Source organism: Capra hircus, chromosome 23 (genome assembly GCF_001704415.2).
Source record: "Capra hircus breed San Clemente chromosome 23, ASM170441v1, whole genome shotgun sequence".
NCBI lineage: Eukaryota > Metazoa > Chordata > Mammalia > Artiodactyla > Bovidae > Capra > Capra hircus.
This window is the reverse complement of record NC_030830.1, coordinates 41,510,825-41,523,158: the sequence shown is the minus strand read 5'-3', so window position 1 is coordinate 41,523,158 and position 12,334 is coordinate 41,510,825. Positions and strand designations below refer to the sequence as shown.

Genomic DNA, 12,334 nt, shown 5'->3' with positions numbered 1-12,334 from the left:
AGAGTGTGGATTCCTGGGTCAGGCCTGGATTCCAAGTCCAATTCCACCACTGTGCAACCTTGGGAAAGTCCTTTAATCTCTTTGAGACTCAGTTTTCTCATACATACAATGGGTATGAGGGTAAACAACCTCAACAGGTTGAGGATAAGGATTAAAAATGATAATACATGGAAAAGACTTCACATATTTCCTACACATATTAAAACACTGTACACAGTAGCTGTTATCAAAGTTTTATTAAAACTGTTAACTAACAGTGCGCTGCTCCCCCATATCCTAGTGGACCCCAAAATATCAGACCCTGGTGGGAACTGAGAAAAATATAGGGAAGGGCAAACTCATGAATATTTATGTATCTCAAAGAACAATCTAAAGACTGATCAGACAGCCAGCAAAATAGTCTTGGCGATTATCTCTGGGACATGAAACAGTGCATAATTTTACTTTTCTCCTCCTTACCTGTCTCTATTGTCTAAATTTACTATACAAATGTATGCTATTTATGTAAGAAAAATACTTTTAAATATATTCAAGATGCCACAATACAGTACTCAGCACCAGGCAAAGCTCTGTTCGTCGAGGATGCAGACAGATACCACGTCTCCCATCCCCCGCCCTCCCACGGCCCCAGCAGAAGTACCCACGGTCTAAATCCAGCTCCAAAAACAACCAGCCGGGGGAACACCCCCAGGGAAAGCCAAGGCAGGAGCTATTCCGGGTCACTGAGACGGCCCTGGGCGGGGCCGGGGGTGTCTGGGGTCTCCACGCTCCGGTTCTGCTGCACCAGCCAGGAGTAGAGGTCCTGCCCGTCCACGAGCTGCTCGGGGCTCTGCAGCCGCCCCTGCCTCAGCACCAGGACCTGGTCGGCGCTCTGAACCGTCTGCAGCCTGTGGGCGATCACCAGCACCGTGCGGGCTCCGTGCGCTCTCCAGTCCTGCAGCTGAAGGGGGAGGATCGCGATGCCCCGGGTGCCGGGTCAGAAGGGGCTGGAGGCCCGGGGCCCACGGGGCTTAGGGGGAAGAGGCGTGAGCCACGAGAAGGTAGCACAGAGCAGAAGAGCAAGGTCAGCTGCCCTCCCCCGTCCCGGGTCAGGCAGCCTCAGAGGATAGGGGAGGCCCCCGCCGCCCCGGCCCCAGGAGGCGTCCCGCCGGCCCGCACTCACAGCCTGCTCACACTCCACGTCCAGGGCACTGGTGGCTTCATCCAGGATGAGCACGCGGGGGTCCCGCACGAGGGCCCGGGCGATGGCCAGACGTTGCTTCTGCCCCACCGCCAGCTGGCTGCCTTTCTCCCCCACCTCTGCGGAGACCGAGAAAACGCCCTCTCCTCAGAGACGGCCCGGACAACGCCCGCTTCACAGGCGCGGCTGGCGCTTCCACAGGCACCGCGCCGGAGGACGAGTGCGCGTGGACGGGGGCGGCGGGGGGACCTCCGGGGCGGCAGCTTCTCTGGGAACAGGCCCCCGAGGGGTCGGGAGGCCTCCGCGCGCAGCGCGCGGGCGCAGGGGGCGGCGCCGTGGCCGCGGTACCTGTATCGAGCCCGAGCGCCAGCTCGCGGATGAACTCCTCCGCCCGGGCCGCCCGGGCCGCAGCCAGCACCTTCTCGTCGCTGCAGCCCTCCAGGCCGTAGGTGATGTTGTCCCTCACCGAGCCCGAGAACAGCACGGGCTCCTGCCCTACCAAGACCACCTGAGCGGAGGCGACGGGAGCAGACTGTGCGGAAACCCACGCGGCGGGGACCCGCCCTTGCTCCCCGCCCGCCCCGCTCACCACGGAGCCTCGGGTGCCCGCCCCACGCCCCTGCCCTGCCCTGCCCTCTGCCACCCTTCCCCGTCCTCCCCACCTGACGGTGCAGGTAGTGGTGCTCATACTCGGAGACCGGCTTCCCGTCCAGCAGCACCTGGCCCTCGGTGGGCTGGTACAGATTCTGCAGCAGCGCGGCCACCGTGCTCTTCCCAGACCCGTTAGGCCCCACCAGCGCCGTCATCTGCCCAGGACTCAGGGTGAACGTCAGACCCTAGAACAGCCAGGGAAGAGTCAGAGGCCTGCCCCTTCCCCCGGCCCCCCCTCTCCTTGGGGCCGATCATCCGCGCAGGGAGTCAGGGGCCCAGGCTCCCCGATCGGGCACCTGGAGCGCAGGCTGGTCGGGGCGACTGGGATACGCAAAGGAGACGTTCTGGAAATTCACCCTGCCCTGCAGAGTGGGTGGGGCCAGAGTCCCCGGTGGAGGCAGATCTGGCTTTCGGTCCAGGTAGCAGAACACCTTCTTGGCTGCCCCCACGTTGCTCAGCATGTCCCCAAACATGTACACCAGGGTCTGCAAGACAGGAGGGCGGGGCTCAGCTAAGCAAAGGCAGCTGCGCCACGAACCAGCTTCCCAGCTCCTAACGCCAGCCACGCCACACTCCACCCCGGCTGGTCTTCTCCCCTTGTCCCAGAAAGATCACCAGCTTTAATTTAAAAAAAAAAAAAAACTGTCTTAGAAAAGATTTTTTTAACTGGAGAAAGGAATGGCAACCCACTCCAGTATTCTTGCCTGGAAAACTGCATGGACAGAGGAGCCTTGCAGGTTGAAGACTCCGATGCAACTGAGCAACTAACACTCACTTTCCTGAATAATGAGGCAGATGGCTTCCATATGAGATAACTAGTATAAGAGTCTTAAAAAAAAAAGATTTTTACAAAAAATTTTGGCTGCCCCAGGTGGCAAGTGGGACCCTAGTTGCCCCACCAGGGATCAAACCCATGCACCCTGCAGTGGAAGCACAGAGTCCTAACCACTGGACTATCAGGAATAAGTGTGCAATTTGACTCAACTTAAAATGGGCAGAAAGTGAAGAGGAACTAAAAAGCCTCTTGATGAAAGTAAAAGAGGAGAGTGAAAAAGTTGGCTTAAAGTTCAACATTCAGAAAACGAAGATCATGGCATCCGGTCCCATCACTTCATGGGAAATAAGACGAGAAAACAGCGGAAACAGTGTCAGACTTTATATTTTGGGGCTCCAAACTCACTGCAGATGGTGATTGCAGCCATGAAATTAAAAGACGCTTACTTCTTGGAAGAAAAGTTATGACCAACCTAGATAGTGTATTCAAGAGCAAAGACATTACTTTGCCGACTAAGGTCCATCTAGTCAAGGCTATGGTTTTTCCTGTGGTCATGGATGGATGTGAGGGTTGGACTCTGAAGAAGGCTGAGCTCCGAAGAATTGATGCTTTTGAACTGTGGCGTTGGAGAAGACTCTTGAGAGTCCCTTGGACTGCAAGGAGATCCAACCAGTCCATTCTGAAGGAGATCAACCCTGGGATTTCTTTGGAAGGAATGATGCTAAATCTGAAACTCCAGTACTTTGGCCACCTCATGAGAAGAGTTGACTCATTGGAAAAGACTCTGATGCTGGGAGGGATTGGGGGCAGGAGGAGAAGGGGATGACAGAGGATGAGATGGCTGGATGGCATCACTGACTCGATGGACGCGAGTCTGAGTGAACTCCCAGAGTTGGTGATGGACAGGGAGGCCTGGCGTGCTGCGATTCATGGGGTCTCAAAGAGTCGGACACGACTGAGCGACTGAACTAAACTGAACTGAAAATGGGCACCAATACCCCATTATTCCAATTTGTAATGTAAAGGATGGAGACCTCTTTACTCCTCCCATCCAGCATCACCTTCATCTCTAGATCTTTCCAGCTACTGTGCTGTGTTACTTGTACACAGCTATCTAGCCTGGTGAGACAGGGATTCCTTAAATGCAAGCACTGTGCCCACCTCATCTTTGCAGCCACCAGACTGCCTCACACAGCTCTCCACACGTAAGAGATGTTTATACAAATTATAAACTAAAGCCCCAGGTGCAGAAACTAATTACTTTTCAAAACTGGTTTATATAAGGAGGGTGTCCCAGGACGCTCAGTGGTAAAGAATCTGCCTGCCAATGCAGGAGACAAAGGTTCAATTCCTGGTCAGGAAGAATCCCCGGAGGAGGGCATGGCAACCCACTCCAGTATTCTTGCCTTAATAGCCCATGGACAGAGGAGCCTGGTGGGCTACAGTCCATGGCGTTGCAAAGAGTCGGACAGGACTGAGCAACTGAGCACACGTCTATAGGGAAAGAACTAAATACTCATTCTGCCTTTCCTAATCAAACTATACCACTCAGCAGCTTATCAGCACATGAGAAGACATCTCCCCTGAGAGATGCATCCTGGCTAATAAATGAAGGAATGGCACCAAAAATGTCACCATTTTTGCAACCCTGAATAATTTAATAGATCGTGACACTAAGCTTTATCACCACAGATGTATATGAGAGAGAAAAAAAGAGATCAATATAATACATACCTCTACGGAACATGTGGAAATCTGACCACTGACTGTATTTGGTGAGGTTATTAATTTTTTTGGTATGATTATGGCTTTGTGGTTATATATTTGTAATGTTAACATTTAGAGACACATATTTACAGATGAAACTATATCTTGGCTCTGATTCAAAGTAATATGGGTGGGGAGAAGTCAGTGGGTGGTACAGGTGAAATAACATTGGCCATGAGTTGATAACTGTTAGATGTTGGGAGATAAAAAAACAAGGTCCCATTGTATAGCACAGAGAACTATAGTCTATATCCTCTGATATATACACACAATTATATATTAAATAGATAACTAATAAGGACCTACTGTAGAGCACAGGGAACTCTACTCAAAACTCTGTAATGACCTACATGGGAAAAGAATCTACAAAAGAAAGGAGATATATATATATATATATATATGCATAACTGATTCACTTTGCTATACACCTGAAATTGTCATAACATTGTTAATCGGCTATATACCAACACAAAGTAAAAAGTTGTCTTTAAAAAGTTAAACAAAAATTAAAAAAAAAAAACAGATGCTGAGTACAAGGAGGTCCACGTTTATAGATTTATCATTTTCCCCTTTTTTTAACCCAAGTTTGAAATTTTACATGACAATGAGTTGGGGTTATTTCAGTTTGTTTTTTTAAGGGGAACAAATAGAAGCCAAAGGAGGAAAATGAGAGCACGCATAGCTCCCGACTCACGTGCATATAGTTGCCCACGTCCTCCTGGTAAAGCAGGAAGGAGAGGAGCCCGCCGCGGGTGAGGTCCCCGGCCAGGATCTGCTGTAACGCACAGTTCAGCAAGAGCACCTTCATCGCCAAGTGCAGCATCTGGAGGGAGAGGAAAGGAGAGCCTGAGGACCTTCCACTCCTTGGCCTCCCTGCCCCTACGACGAGACATTCCGTCCGACACAAAAACACCTGTTATACTACATTCACTCCACTCTGTAACCACAATAAGTAATATAAACTTTGACGATGCTGGAGCCAGGTGGCGAATGAAGGAGTAAATGGATGGATGCTTGACACAGAACGGTGATGCTTGACACAGAACGGTGAATGAACAAACTCAGGCTTTTCTTCGGTTAAGTATTTTGTGCTTCGTGCACAAAGGGGATTGGAAACAGGAGAGTGAGGTCCCCTGAGAATACTGGGGGCCAACAAATCGCTCATCACCTACCTCCCAACAGAGAAGAGACTCATGAAGAAGATGACGCTGGCAAAGGCATCGGGAACCCCAAGGACCCCCAAGACCAGCCCCCACCTGCGCCCTTCCTCCAGCCCTCAGCTTTCTCACCCTCCTTAAGAGCAGATAGAGGGCCCGTTCCAGGTCCCGTCGCCACCACAGCCGCCGGCATCGTTCAAGGGCCTCCTTATAGCGACAGACCTCTTGCTCCTCGGCTCCAAAACTGCGCACGGTCTGCAGCCCTCCAACCGACTCCCGCACCACCTGCCCAGCTTTCGCCACAGCGTCCTGGATCTCCCAAAGGACTGCCTGGAACAGTGGGGCCAAGGATGGAGCGGGCCAATTTGGCAGAAGACAGCCAACCCCCAGAGCCCACTCCAGTCCCTTCATGCTAAGTGAAGTAAGACAGAGAAAGACAAATATTATATGATATTGTTTATATGTGCAATCTAAAAAAAAAAAATACAAGTGAATCTATACACAAAACAGAAACAGACTCACAGACATAAAAAAAAGAGAAAGAAAAAACCTTATGGTTACCAAAGGTGGAGGAGGGGATACATTTGGAGTTTGAGATTAACAGATATAAATCACTGACACAAAGTAGAGAAGCAACAAGGATTAACTGTATAGCATTGGGAACCACAATCAACATCTGAAAATCTCTCCCTCTCCCCTTACTCCTCTCTTAAAAACACACACGTTCGCATAAAGTCCCTGGGATGACGTCTTCCCTGGGGATTCCCCAGCATCTGCACATACCTGATGGCGGGCATTGTACACCTTTTCAGCCACTATCATGAGAGGCACCTCGAACAGAGACAGGAAGGTGAGTTGAGGTGACAGGCTGAGCATGAAGCTATAAAGTCCCAGCACTTTCACCAGGCTTCGAGACAGCACATTGGTGTTATAAGGAAGCCAAGAACTCATCAGTTTGGTATCCGAGCTCAGCCGGGAATTCAGCTCCCCTGGGCAGGACAGAGCAGGCAAGGAAACCATGTGTTGTAATGCAGAACCCCCAGAAACTCCCTCCTGACCTCCCAATCATCTCACGGAGCCCTCCCTCCTTGCAGAGAGACAGGTCCCCAAAGAGAGAAAAACAGCTCCCGGCCCCGGCACCAAGGATGCAGGCAGGACCGGCTGGGTGCAGGTAGGCGGCAGCAGGTGGGCAAGGAACATGCAGGGGGACCCCAGACCTTACCTGTCTTAGTCTCTTGGAAGAAAGGGAGGTCCTGGCGCAGGAGGGAAGAGAAAAGCATCTCCCGGATCCGCAGGTTGATTCTGGACATGGTAAAGACGAAGATGCTTCCTCGGCAGCCTGCACACAGTGAGCTATGGGGAAAGAGGGTTGGAGGATGAACGGGAGAGAGATGCAGAGAGGAAGGGGGAGGGAAGGAGAAGAAAAAGCACAGAAGGAAAAGAAGCACCAAGTTGGGGGCAGTATATCAAGAGAGAAGAAGAGAAACAAATACGAGACATGAGGGACAGGAGTCGACAGAGGAAGGAAAAAAGAGGACCCAGGGAACCTCATCCTAGTCCCAACCCCTACCATGTAGTTAGTTAGTTTGTAGACAGCAGATTCCTGGCTGTGTTGAAAAACAAAAGGGAAAGTAAATACAGTGGAAAAGAGTAAAGATGCTGGAAAGAAAGGTGACAAGGCTCAGAGTTAGAGCTTCCAAGACTGACAAGATGAGTAAGGGAAGAAGGGTCAGGATGAACAAACATGCCCCTCCTGACAATAGGCTAACTGTGGAAACAAACATGAGCTGGGAGGTCAGAGACAGAAAAGAGAAATGGAACTTCATGGAGATAAAAGTGTTCACAGGTAACTGAGAGGCATTCCATTCGACACACAAACACCTACTGTACTACACTCATTGAAATAATAAGCAATATAAACTTTGAAGATGTTGGAGCCAGGCGGCGAATGAAGGAGTAAATAGATGGATGCTTGACACAGAGGGTGAATGAACTCATACCGGCTTTTGTTTGTTGAAGAATTTTGTGCTTTGTGCACAAAGGGGATTGAAAACAGGAGAGTGAGGTCCCCTGTAAACACTGGGGGCTAACAAATTGCTCACCACCTACCTCCCAACAGAGACGAGACTCATGAAGAAGATGGCGCTGGCAAAGGCATCGGGATCAAAGTCGCCCCCCAGGATGTCAATCACACGGCCAGAAAAGTAAGGGATCAGGGTCTCACCTGCAACAGGCAGGAGGGCCGCAGTCAGAGTGAGGCTGCTAAAGGGCCTCCTCCCAACCCCCAAGTCCCTGCGCCCTCTCCCCACTCACCCAACACGGCCAGAGAGAGGAAGGAGAAGGCCGCAACCAGGAAAGGCAGGTCAGGCCAGGAGAGCTTCAGCAGCCTCCACATCAAGACTCTGTTCTCCTGGCCCTGCCCCTCCGCCTTGGCTCCTGGAGGGCTCAGCACAGCCCATAGGACCCTGCTCAGCCCCACTGCCCAGTACCCCAGCAGCAGCCAGGCCCAGGTGGCTGCAGCCACTCTGACCGGAGGGGCGCTCAAGGCCCCCGGGACCAGAGCCCTCAGGGAGAGAAACAGGGGGGTCACCAGGCAGAGGAGGGGCAGGTGTGCTTCCACACACCCCAGCAGCCCTCCCAGCCTCAGCAGCCCCCAAAGTCCACCGAGTCGCAAGGCACCCTCCAGCCACAGGCCCGGAAGCCCGCGGGGAAGTAGGGCCCCCAGGGGCCCCTGCAGCAGCCAGAGCAAGGCCAAGTCCGCCAGCAGCAGGGAGGCCCAGGGTCTCAGGTCCGGGCGCCGCATGGCGAGATCTAGGGGTAGAAGAGAAGGACAGAGGTGGCTTCCAGTCCCTGTCCCCACTCCCACTCTGCCCAAGCGTCCGCTGGCTTCCCCCTCCCCCCCTTTTTTTTAAATCCTGTGCTGCCCTGAAAGATGCGCTGGGTACCCCGTCTCACCAGCACCCCCCTCCTAGGACCCAAGGCATTCGGCCTGACAGAGGGAGCTGAGAAGCCTGACCATCTGCAGCCTCGTCCTCTAAAACACGTCCCGTGACCCCCTCCACACACCCCGGCCCCGCCAGCCGCCGCCGAGTTCCCAGGGGCCAGAGGATGCCCGCCGCGCTCCCCAGGCCCCCGATCCTAAGGGGCGGGAGGCGGGGGCGCAGCGCGCGTGCTGGGCGGGCTGCGCCTGTGTCAGCGTTCCAGGCTTACACGCGCACAAGCTCACCAGTGGCGGATCCCGGGCTCTTTGCTGGCGTGCCGAGGGCTGTGCTCTGAGATCCCCTCGCGCGGCCTCCGCTCCGTCTCGCCTCTGTTGGCTGGCGAGGCTCCCCCAGCCGGGGGCGGCCAGGCTCCTGGGCTTTCGCTTTTGCTTTCGGTTCCGCCTAGGCAGCAGCTGCCTGGTTGCGCGCCTGGCAGCCGGCCGGGGGCGCGCGACACCCGCAGGACGCGGGACCGGTGCCCGAGGCCGGCTCCGCGTGCCAGGACGAATCTACCACCCTCAGCCACATGTACTCTGTCGTAGGAAACTCCTGCACTTCCTAAAACTGCCATTAAGTAAGATGACGCTGTTTCAAGGATTGGGATGCTTTGCAATTGAAGAACCGCTGGATTTTCTTACCTCCGCTCTGAGGTGACCGCACCCATGACATTAAGACTTTCGCTCCTTGGAAGAAAAGCTATGACAAACCTAGACAGCATATTAAAAAGCAGACACATTACTTTGCCAACAAAGGTCCGTCTAGTTCAAAATATGGTTTTTTCCAGTAGTCATGTATGAATGTGAGAGTTGGACCATAAAGAAAGCTGAGCGCAGAAGAATTGATGCTTTTAAACTGGTGTTGGAGAAGACTCTTGAGAGTCCCTTGGACTGCAAGGAGATCCAACCAGTCCATTCTGAGGGAGATCAGTCCTGAATAGTCATTGGAAGGACTGATGCTGAAGGTGAAACTCCAATACTTTGGCCACCTGATGCGAAGAGCTGACTCATTGGAAAAGACCCTGATGCTGGGAAAGATTGAAGGCGGGAGGAGAAGGGGAGGACAGAAGATGAGATGGTTGGATGGCATCACCAACTTGATGGACATGAGTTTGAGCAAGCTCCAGGAGATGGTGAAGGACAGAGAAGCCTGGTGTGCTGCAGTCCATGGGTCACAAGAATCAGACACAACTGGGTGACTGAACTGAACTGAGCTGAACTGAGCCTGTTTTGAGAACAGCCCTCTTTCCCCCATCCAAGTTTCAGTTGTGGGATCTTGGGGTAAAAAAAAACAGAGCAGAGACCAAGTGAGAAACAAGCAGGACTTCTGCGAAACAGACAGCCCCTCCACTCTCACCAGGACCTGTGTGAGTTTCCACCTACAGATTCTTATCTGAGAAGGCGCTCACCCCACATCTTCATGTCTTCCTCAGCAGAGCTCCTGAGCAAGCACGTGCTCAGAAGCCTCTAAATTTGTGCTCCAGTTATTTGGGGGAATGCCTTCAACATATGAGGAAAGTGGACTTTGTTTCTTGGTCTACTCTAACACTGATTAGCTCAGTAATCGGATTTCTATAGGTCCTACCAGACCCAGAGTCCATCTATGGAACATGCAGATGGGTTTATTCCAGAAATAACTCTTCTGGTTGAAACTACCTCTCAGACTCAAAATGTCCCCCAAGGGAGGACCACTTGAATTCCAAACCACCCTCTTGAAATGTTATTGGCACAATTACCATGAGTCACTTCAAATTTAGATTTGAAGTTAGGAAATTATTTGAACTTCTCCAACCCTGTTCATTCTGGAATTTTAAGGATCTCTCTCTAATTAAAAAAAAAAAAAAGAAACAACTCCACACTCAGCTGCTTTCTACTTACAGGCTTTTCTCTTGATTAACTCTCCTGGGAAAGTGACACTGTGTTGCTTCTCCCTGCAGGCCCAACATAATTCAGGGAATCTCACAATGGGGATCTCCCTAGCTGTCAAGTGGGATGTTTCTAATCCAGGAGACATGGTTCGATGCCTGGTGAAATGATTTTAATATTTAATAGAGGATTATCTGGCCTGATTTCAATAGACAGTCATTAAAAGAAGAGAAATAGAAACAATTGAGAAAATTGAACGGCACATACATCACCAAATTGGGCTAACCAACATTCCGACTTAAAACAGCTGGGAAGTCCCTCATTAACAGCAAGCTGAAATCCTAGTTAGGAAAAGTTCCCAAGTGGTGCATCCACCCCACGAGTAAGACTGTGAATTGCAGTTTCAGGCGCTCCTGATTATCATTCCAAGCCACAGACTGATATCATCATGAGTTTGTGCACAAAAATACAGCTCTGGTTTTACTGTAACCTTTTTCTAAGGCTGTTTCTTTTACCTTGTGAGTCATAGGATTTCATTACATCTTGGGGGGCTGGCCAGACCTCCAGGGGCTCAAGAATTCCAAGGTCCACCCCTTTCTCTTTTTTCAATGTAATTTTATTTTTGGCTGTGCTGGGTCTTTGTTGCTCTCAGGCTTTTCCCTAGTTGTGGTGCGTGGGGGTGCTGTCTAGCTGCGTGCGTGGGCTTCTCATTGCAGTGGCCTCTCTTGCCGCCGAGCGCAGGCTCTAGGGCAGGAGGGCTTCGGTAGTCGTGGCCCCTGGACTCAGCAGTCTGCCTCCGGGCTCTAGAGCGCGGGCTCAGTGGCTGCAGCACTCGGGTTTAGTTCCTCGGAGACATGTGAGATCTTCCTAGATCGGGGATCAAACCCGTGTCTCCCACATTGGCAGGTGGATTCTTCACCACTAAGCCACCAGGGAAGCCCCACCACCATCTTTCTTATCTCAAGTGCCACCGGACTTGCTCTGTGTGCAGACAGCCACGGAATCGGGCAGTGTCCAGGCAGGTCAGAAGCAGGTCAGAGGCCTGCTCTCCTGCTTCTGAAGCCTGATCATAACTTCCTCCATTTTAATTTCCCTAACAGTCAGGGGACCAAAATCCCACATACCATGCAGCACAGCGAAAAGAAAAAGAACATCTCACTGCGCCTGTCTCATCTTTCTAACCTGGTTGCTTTTTCCTCATTTTTTCCCAACTTCAGTGACGCTTCCTTTATCTCCTCTTCCACTTCAATCGCAGTCTTGTCATCTTGCAATGGGTGTGACCCATCATGAAACTGAACGTCCATCTTTCCATGTAATATCCACTCTCTGACACAGGAGGGAAGAGGGCAACCTTTCAAGGAATGACAGAGCCCAAGGACACAAAATAAACTGACTGAACCAAACAGGCCCAAGATGGTGGGCAAGTCGACTCACCCTAGATCTTGATCCTAGGTGTATGCTCGCTGTAACAGGTAAACAAGCTAACCAACACACCCACAAGGCGCCATGACAGTTCCAAGATCAACCATCAAAGACCCAAAAGTAGGCGGGGCCCAGTTCCTGGAAATCTCCACCCCTTCCCCAAAATAGTTGGAATAACCCTCCCACTCCTTAGCCTATGAAGTTACCCAGCCCATAAAAGCTAACCATACTACATTTCAAGCCCATTCTTGCCTTCTAAGATGGCCCACACTCCCTCTGTGGAGTGTGTTTCTCTCTAAATAAATCCACTTCTTACCTATCACTTTCTCTCTCACTGAATTCATTCTTCAATGAGACGTCAAGAACCTGAGCTTCATTAAGTCCTTAAGCCAGGTGTGTGATCTGTCGGAAGATTCTGAGCTCTGTCTGGGTTCACACCCTGGCCACATGGGTTAGAGTCCCAAACTGAGTTTTGGCTGGGTTCGAGTCCCAACTTGAGGTGAATGGTTTCATCTCCACGGGGCTATTTGAGGTAAATG

At 51.6% G+C, this 12,334-nt stretch overlaps 1 protein-coding gene and 1 long non-coding RNA gene across 2 annotated transcripts; both read right to left on the bottom strand.

Moving 5' to 3' along the window:
* Positions 222-8,934, bottom strand: TAP2 (transporter 2, ATP binding cassette subfamily B member). The gene is made up of 12 exons (XM_018038903.1): positions 8,757-8,934; positions 7,844-8,341; positions 7,640-7,754; positions 6,753-6,883; positions 6,314-6,519; positions 5,663-5,860; positions 5,068-5,196; positions 2,128-2,316; positions 1,843-2,016; positions 1,529-1,688; positions 1,163-1,299; positions 222-940 (listed from the first exon to the last, which is right to left on the bottom strand). The coding sequence occupies exons 2-12, from the start codon at positions 8,331-8,333 to the stop codon at positions 710-712; spliced, it is 2,160 nt and encodes a 719-aa protein (XP_017894392.1). The 5' UTR covers positions 8,334-8,341; positions 8,757-8,934; the 3' UTR covers positions 222-709.
* Positions 11,106-11,900, bottom strand: LOC108633470. The gene is made up of 3 exons (XR_001917092.1): positions 11,808-11,900; positions 11,556-11,699; positions 11,106-11,240 (listed from the first exon to the last, which is right to left on the bottom strand). It is a non-coding gene; the product is annotated as an uncharacterized LOC108633470 (long non-coding RNA).